Source organism: Austrofundulus limnaeus, unplaced genomic scaffold (genome assembly GCF_001266775.1).
Source record: "Austrofundulus limnaeus strain Quisiro unplaced genomic scaffold, Austrofundulus_limnaeus-1.0 Scaffold200, whole genome shotgun sequence".
NCBI classification, from domain to species: Eukaryota; Metazoa; Chordata; class Actinopteri; order Cyprinodontiformes; family Rivulidae; genus Austrofundulus; species Austrofundulus limnaeus.
The window spans coordinates 812303-820968 of NW_013952602.1; the positions used below are offsets into that span (position 1 = coordinate 812303).

An 8666-nucleotide genomic window follows, 5' to 3' on the forward strand; every position below is an offset into this window, starting at 1 on the left:
AAGTTTCAGTAAAAAGTTTCAGTAAAAAACAAAGATTACAGAAGGCAGAAAAAAGTTACACACCTCACTGAGAATTAAAAGTTTTACCCATCAAATTTACTCCCCAACCTACGCCAACATGTCTATATAGAGGAAGCCTAGGCAGCACTTTGATGAAGTTGTAACATAGATCTGACAGTTGGCCAACCCTGGAGGCTGTTTGAAGCTTTTAAAGATGGAAAACAATCAGCGGGATGTAAATATGAGCTGCTCGTGAAACAACAGATGGCTTAGTAGCATCTGAAGTTATCCCAGTGCTACAATTGTTTTGTGTGTGCATATGTTAAGATCATTTTAGTAAAGAAAACTTTGATGTGTTATTTACAAAGAATGAATAAAAAGCAATAAAGAAAAACTAAAAGGTAATGTACATATGTTCAAATAACACCTATACCAGTACCAGGCCTGTGCTGCGGAGAGCAGTAGGTCTTAAAGATGTAAGTGACAGAACCTGTTCTTTGCCTTACGTTACTGCGTTACATCACTGACATAGAAGATTGTCAGATCTGAAAAAAATCTATTTTGTTCATGGTAATCTGTGCTGTCACTTTAAAAGTCAGCAGTCATTGTTGTGAGATGCTATTTGACCTTTGCTTTATTATAGCTATTGTTGCAGCTGTAGTTGAAACAAGCTGTAGTGTCTTTCCACATCTTTTCTTGCTGAACCCCAAACACTTCATGAACAAATAATAGCTGCACTTCAAAAATGATTAGCTTAAGTGATGATTTTGAAATTTATGGACAAGATTTTTCAAAGACTACCATGATGCTAACTGCATTAGTTTTTCTATGGGATTTTCAATATTAAGTTAGCATCTATGRTAGTTGTTAATCTTACCAGGATTTTTGGCATGTGTTATTGTGCACTCTTTGCTACGCAAAAACATATAAATCACAGTTTGTCAAATAATCCCAATCATTTCAATTTGTGAATTTGTGTTGCTGTCTGTATTTCAGTTTCAGTGTTAAGAARATTAGCAAACCCAGTTGCATCCAAGTGTGCATTTACAAACCTGATAACAGCAGGTGATAAGGGCTGCCACAAACGATTATTTTTATAATTGATTAATCACCAATTGTTTTTTCGATTAGTTGACTAATCAGATCATATGTTAATTGAATATAAAACATACAGCTTCTCACGCCAGAATGCAGCTGCTATTATATAACCATCGTTAGATTTTAGCTATATGCTAACTAAAAAAATTGCTGTGGAAGGCAAGTTCTGCTCTGCAGATATTGCACAGGTTTCTCTTTCATTTTCTTAAAAAGTTCCCACATTTTTGAGCTCCGTTGTCAGGTAGCCATGATACCAGAGCCTGTCTGTATAATGTCTTATGACGTCCACGGCCTGCCCCAGTTACCACTACTGTGCATGTGTGTCAAGGACAGAAAGGCAGATGTGGCAGTGGAAGGTATCAAAGCAGTTTGGAGAGAAAAACAAAGAACAAAAAAAAAGAAAACGATTAATCGATTATTAAATTAGTCATCGATTGTTTTAATAATAGATTAGTCGTCGATTAATCGAATAATCGTGGCAGCCCTACAGGTGATCAAACTGCATTAAAAACTGTTTTAACGCAGCCCTCTGAATCATAATCAAGTTGAATCAAGAGGTGCTTACAATTAATCTGAAATATGTAGTTACAAAGTTGCAATGACAATAAAGAGTATTCAAGAAACTCAAACGGTAAAAGCAAACAAGAGGTCAGGTCATTGAATTTTCTGGTAGCTGCAGAAAAAACTTTTTTTTTGCCTCTTAACATCAACGATTGAAGTCATCGAAAGTTTGGTACTGCATGAATGAACCTTGAAGAGGCACAAATTCCTTACCTCTTACTCCGACTGACAAGTTACTCAGCAAACCCAAAGGRTCAAACACAAAGACATGAGAAGAAAAACAGCTGCCTGAATCTAAATTAGAAGCTTCTACATGAGAAGAATCTAAATGTTCTTCCTAAAATTTATGAAACTCTGGAACTGCAGAGCACAAAAAGAACATCCTCTAATTATAGGAGCAAGCGGCTGTTGAAGAGCTCCTTTGGGCAATGGGGATGTGTACCGAGTGCTTCAGACTGCAAGTTAATCTTGAGAACACTAAAAGCGCTACGGGAAGCTTTAGTTATTATCGGTAATAAAGCTGCCTCTAGATAAAACTCAACATCTATTTTAAAAGTCAGAACCAGGGAACACATTCACTGGAGCTTCATCAATAGGTGAAAATGTTCAAACACAACCGACAGCCTCGCAGTCTCAGAGTCATACTTTTATACCAACACCTAGTTTAAACGTTTATCAGTTGTTGATACGAGTGCACCAACTGCAGTTTTCTGGCCGATCACTGATCTTTGAAAAGCCTAGAAGGCTCTAGAAATGTTAATTTAGAAGCCATGAAGAAGAAGAATGCTGTGCAAAGAAAAACAGCACAATTTGTAAAAGTCATCCAAGTTATAAAACTATTTTTTTTATTTTGTATTTTATTCTTCAAATGCGAAATTTAAAAGCAAAYCATAAACTCGAATTATTTGTCTATTTAATGTCCATCCTCTCACACTGTCTGATGCTGCTTGGGACATAATAGTAATACACATAATATAATACAGCCCAATCCTAATGAGTTACCTGATTTGATGCACTGGAAAATGACACAAACCCTGCCAGGGACRTGATTTTTGTCTTTGTACCTTTTTTTCTTAATTCAAAAATGTTTACTTGCTGGGATGTAATGACTTGTATCACATTTATAAAAAAAAATGATGGTAAGACTTGTATGAACCATTTGAACTTGACTGTTTGTTTACGTGCAGCTGTGCCAATGATCTGTCATTTCATTTGCTTTACCTCCGGTTTTGAGGAGGAAAAAAAAGCATTACTCCCTGAAAGTCTCATTATGATTTCCTATTATCATTTACTCGTTTTAGCAGGGGCTATGCAATTCATTGCTACATTATATAAAATGTTCAATATGGAAAAAAGGCACAGCTTGATTTTACCTTGATAGTGGGTGGTGCAATGGCCAGGTATTTGTCTCCATTGTGGTAGGTGATGGACTCCTGTCCTATGATTATTGCTCCTCCAAAGGGCTCTGGCACTAGAGGGATAGAAAACAAAATTCTATTAATACCTTTTTACATGAATCACTGATTAAAATTAAATGTASCAATAATCATTTTTGTTGAGTAAGCTGTTCAAAATTGTAAACAAACCTATTCTTCCACATATACACWATGTAATAAAGACTCAAAATTATGAGTTATATTTGGAGAGAATAATCTACTTTAGAAAGYCTTGAATGACAGCTTTGCTTTAAACCTTTAAGTTTGCTTAATTTTTGCTACTTAAATAAATTTCAGTCACTAAATAATGGAAATAAAATCCCCCTGCTCCTCTGAGTGGGAAGGAGTTATGATGGATTTTTAAAGCTGTGCAGAAAAGTCAGAACGTTCGAGGCTGCCAGGGGAACTGGAGCCCTTTAGAGGTGTCCTGTACATGCTGGAGGGAGAAGCTGCAGAGACGCACCAAATCTGTACAGCAATTTATCAGCAGGAGAGTGGGAACACAAGTGCACAAAGTCAAAAACTGCACTCCTCCTCTCCACAGAGATGAAGGCAGSCGAACAGGAAAAAGTTGTGAAGAAGCAGACATCTCCCAGGTGGTCTACACACCACAGGAGGCTCTTCTGCCTCCCGTATTAGATTATTCAATTAACTGACGCAGTGTATGCAAAGTGTCCTTAAGGTTAACAAACTTAAATTAGAAAGACGTCTRGTGTATTAGTCACAGAAAATAGTTTAAAACAGAGAAAAGTTGATAAATGACAGATTTAGCTTCAGTGAAATCTAAATGGTAAAATGCTAAATTTCATTAAAAAAATAACACACGTGTGAATCTTTTGAACCATTTTAGCATAAAAATATATTTCCATTTGTCATTTTAAAAAGAGTTAAAACAAACAAAAAAAACCATCACCTAACAATTTTAGCCTTTATTTACCTGGGATAACCATGGATGCTTCAGCTTCCACATTCTCCTGTTTCCAGGGGCCTTTGTTAAACTCTTTCTCCCTCAGGGAAACCTCGTAGGTCTTTACATGACGTCCTTGAGGGTCCTAAGTTACACAACAGATTAAATTTACTTAACACAAAAGTAGATCATTTATTTGTCGTAGTGTTTCTTGTTACCTCCACCAAGGGCGAGGTAATGTTTTTGGTCACATAAATCTGTCTGTCTGTCGTTCTGTCTGTGGACAACATTACTCAAAAACTTGTGGACGGATTGTCATGACATTTTTAACACATGTGGGTACTGGGCCAAGGGACACACCTTTAAATTTTGGTGATGTTCCGGATCAAGATGCGGATACAGGAATTTTTTTCTTTTAATACTCTGAGATCGGCAAAGCTGTGATGCTTTCACAGGGCTTCTGTAAAAAACAGTGAGCTGGATTGGACAGCACGGACTTCAAACTTTATAAAAGTAATGTTAAAACCACATTTAATGATGAGTAATTTTTTGCCATAATGTGCGCATTTACAGAATGTTTTGTGACCAGGAAGTGTGTGACTGCACCATGAAACCTATTTTTCCCATTTCCTCAAACACACCACATTTCCYAAACAACCAATCACAGTTTCTCGCTACTAGGTTTGTAAACAGAGAGCTGCCAGGCCTCAAAGTTTGGAGACGGGGGGCACCAGGAGACACTATATAAAGAGAGTCAAACCATTACAAACTCGTACAAGGGGATAAAACAGACGTTTTACATGGTGAAATGTGACTGATGAAAACTTCGGAGCTTAATCCGACACCGGTTTGACGATGAATAACGTCGGGTGACGAGTCTGATTTTATTTTTATTTTTTCACATTGGACTCCACCGAGAAGAAATCCCATGCATACTGCCTGCTTAAATGGTCACTACATCAGAACTTATTCGGCAAATGTGTTTCCATTTCTGCTTTTGTGCATTTCCTCTTACAGGATGGGGGAAATTGGTCTTGGCGGAGGTTTGCACTCTGAGTGTGCTTCTAGTTTTTCATGTGTGCAACCCACATACTCAACTCTACTGCTCATCCCACAAATGCATGTTCCTTACAAATGTTGCATCATTTAAAAGCTAAATTCAAAGGCTTTTCAACAGTATAAGATTTATTGGCAAGAAGCATTGTTACAAAAAATAAATCTAAAAAAATCACATATTTCCTTTGTTTTTGTGCAAAATTTAGTTTAGTTTTTAGAAAAATCACAAACTAAACTAACTGACTAGTTTCTAAAGCCTCGCTGTTTGTACTAAGTGGTGTTGATAGTAGTCTGCTTTATTGTACTAACCCTGCATGTATGAGACATGCACAAAAATATGATCTGCATATGTTTTACTTCAGTGACAATAATTAACCACATGATTCCAAAAGTAAAGAAAAATTTTCTTAGTTTCTTATTGATTGGCAAACAACACTGATTAAATTTCTACAATTAGGTGAATGGAGGAGGATTGAAGTTCAACTATATTTTCAAAAATATTGTGAATGAGAGGCAAAATAACACAGGCAAATAAATCTGTTTTTTAAACACATTAGCTCCTCCCACTTATACAAACGCATCTATGTTACAACAGTACCTGATAGATGAAGCAGACTGTTGGGGCCTGGCAGCCATACAGGAAGTGAACATCAATGACTTGCAGCTCCTCCAGCCTGATGTTAAAAGCCTTGAGCTCGCGGTTGTCCCGGTCCAATGGGATCACCTTGAACAACCCATCGTACAACCTCAGACCAATCATGCGACACTCTGGGTCAACGATTCCAATAATCCCCGTCTCTGATGGACGCCCAATACGATCCTGCAAAACAAGTCAGAAAAAGTTGAATAACACTCTTTGTACAAAGCTACTCTTGATATGTCTGCTCAACTTGACTGCAAACAAACAAAACAAGAAAACTTCAGACTGATTTAAAACAACAAAGCAAAATGCATTGACAAAAGCAGATGTACAGTGTAAAAGCTGCAATTTACAAACACAAACAAAAGTAGCTTTGTGTTGCTGCCTCCCCCACCTGGACATTGCCATGGGCACGTGTGATGATGTCAATGCTTTCCCCATTCTGTTTGTATTCAAGGATGCAAGCATTGTACTTGGATGTGAGAATAAACAGCAGGTCCTTGCTCTCACCCTGTAAATAAAAAATACAACAACAACAAAAAACACCTACAGTTAAGACAACCTTTAAAAAATTAAACTTGAACCATATGATCTACTGTAAATTTTAAAAATAGCATTTTATCATTTAAGAAATTCATCAGCTGCTCAAAAAAAAACTGTCCATTTTTTTTTCTTAACCAACCAACTGTACAACATCTACCTTAGGCCGGAAAAGCTCCATGACKGCAATTTTGCCGTACATGCCGACCTCCTTGACGGGCCTCAGACCCTCTGCTGTGACCACATAGATCTCCAAGCGTGTGTTTTTGGCTATGAGCAGATTAAGGTCTTCAGCAGAAGTAAAGTGACCTGTAGAAAGAACAACACTTGTGACAATTCCATACAAAGTTTAGGGGTGGAAGGTCTGCTGCAGAGGAACTGGATAAATATCTGTTATATTATTATATTTTTATATAAAATATTGTTATGGCATGATTTTGCCTAACAAATATTTAGTTCAGAATTCAAAATACCAAGTAATTTCACTTTAAATTACTGCCTTAATTAGGGCTTTATCCTAACCAATTTTATATGACCAATAACAAATAGGGGCCACTTCCTTTCTTAAGGTGATTTATTTGTCTGGGGAAATGCACCTACAGTACCAGAGCTGCAGACTTCAACCAATACCCAGAAAGCAGGGCAGAGCAATAATTCAATAATATATATTGCAATAGATCAACATCAATAGAAAACATTATCATGATATAGACTGATTTTCAATATCAACGAGAAGTCTGTCCAATAGAATGTTGAGATTATTACTGAATTCCCAACCAAAACCGCACGGCATTCTGGGGGAGAGGAAAGGCCTTAGTTACTCGACCTCTCATGATCCAGCAAAGCAAGGTTGGGGGTATCAACTAATTCGCTCACTCCTTGGTAAGCTAGCAACAACCTGTTGAGTAACATGCAGCAGAAGTTTCATGTTTCACCATCGTGCCTCATAACTGCTTCAAAATAAAAAAGAACTGCGTGCAGTGAAAGGAGAAAAAGAGTGCAACAACTCGAGAAAAAATTTGTGGATGAAAGAGGAAAGGTCACATCACCAGTTTGGCAGTACTAATCAGACGTTTTCCTCCTGGTCCGCATTTCAAATAGGTAAAACAAAAAACAAATCAATAATTATTTGATATTGACTGAAACTAAATGCTTATATCATTGTTCAGCCATATTGCCATCAAGTCCAACCAGAAGGCTCTTTCACACATTTGGATCCTACATCTTCAGCTCTGTGTTCAGCACTAGAAACAGCACATTAACACAACAAATAGCTGTGCATCACAGGCAAAGTTCCCAGTTGTTCAGTTTTCTGTGTTGACAACATTTGAACCAAAAGAGATATTGCAAATCGGATTGGGGCAATCAATTTCTGAAACCACTCTGGTTTTCTTTGTAATGCTACATGACCATCTTCCAGAGTTGTAAAGTAACAAAATACAAATACTTTGTTACTCATAACAACTACGGAGAACTGACACACGTACAGTTTTTGATAACAAAAATGTTAGACATATGCATTCACTTTAGTATGTATAAATGCTGTTTAATGCTTTTATAGTATTCCAGTGAAAGTTCTTGCTGTTGAAAGAAAAATAAGCCCAGTAAGCTTTGTGGCTTCATTAAACAATGCCCAAGTAGAGATTAAGCCATTTACATCTTAAAAAAATCATCTGGGGTTCAACAGACAGATTTTGATCAGTGGCAACTCTTAATCACTTATGTTAATAATCTGACTTTTACATGTGTTGGGTTGAGAGATTTAACCTAAAAAGAACACAAAAACAAAGCACATTTTGATTGTGGTCACATGGATGGTGGTCATTATTAGACCTTTTGTTTTGCTCAATTTATTTTACTGTTGGATTTTGGCATTTAAAGTCATTTATAATTTTGCTTAAATGTAGTTTTCATGAATACTGACTAATTATTGTGTTTCATAACAATGTATAGTATGGATTTATTGATATGCACTGTATTGTATATCATAAATGTTGGCCTTGTTTAAACCTAAGGAGACAATAGCACTATTTATTTTTTTATGTACAACACTTTACTGAGTAAGCGACACATTCATTTGTGTCATTTTTTAAACTTAATGGTCCGTTACGATCTGTTGTCCTCCAGCTGGCTCTTATTCCTTAGATTATTTTCTGAATTTGGTAGAACACTGGGCCTCATGCAAGAACATGTTTGTATTCTTATCCTAAATTTCTCTTACTTTTGTTCGTACAAAGGGTTCGTACGAACATGTCACGTCAGATTCAACAAACTCTTCTATCTTCAGGAAAAGTGTAAATGAGCATCATAAACTGATGAATGCCACTTGTTCATATCCAGCTGCTCGTGCACGAGAGATTAGCAAAATTACCACCCTAAAAACACCAAATAAGGCTATGTTTCCTGCCCCACATACCAGGAAATGAAC

General features: G+C 36.7%; 1 protein-coding gene across 1 annotated transcript in view; it reads right to left on the minus strand.

Annotated features, from left to right (window-relative positions):
- ddb1 (damage-specific DNA binding protein 1) overlaps positions 1–8666 on the minus strand; it is a 63067-nt gene that overhangs the window by 52543 nt on the left and 1858 nt on the right. The window contains exons 2-6 of the mRNA XM_014018739.1: positions 6399–6547; positions 6093–6209; positions 5657–5878; positions 4033–4147; positions 3033–3130 (exon numbers count right to left, since the gene is read on the minus strand). Of these exons, the coding sequence (XP_013874193.1) occupies positions 3033–3130; positions 4033–4147; positions 5657–5878; positions 6093–6209; positions 6399–6547 (701 nt within the window). The remainder of the gene's footprint in view (positions 1–3032; positions 3131–4032; positions 4148–5656; positions 5879–6092; positions 6210–6398; positions 6548–8666) is intronic.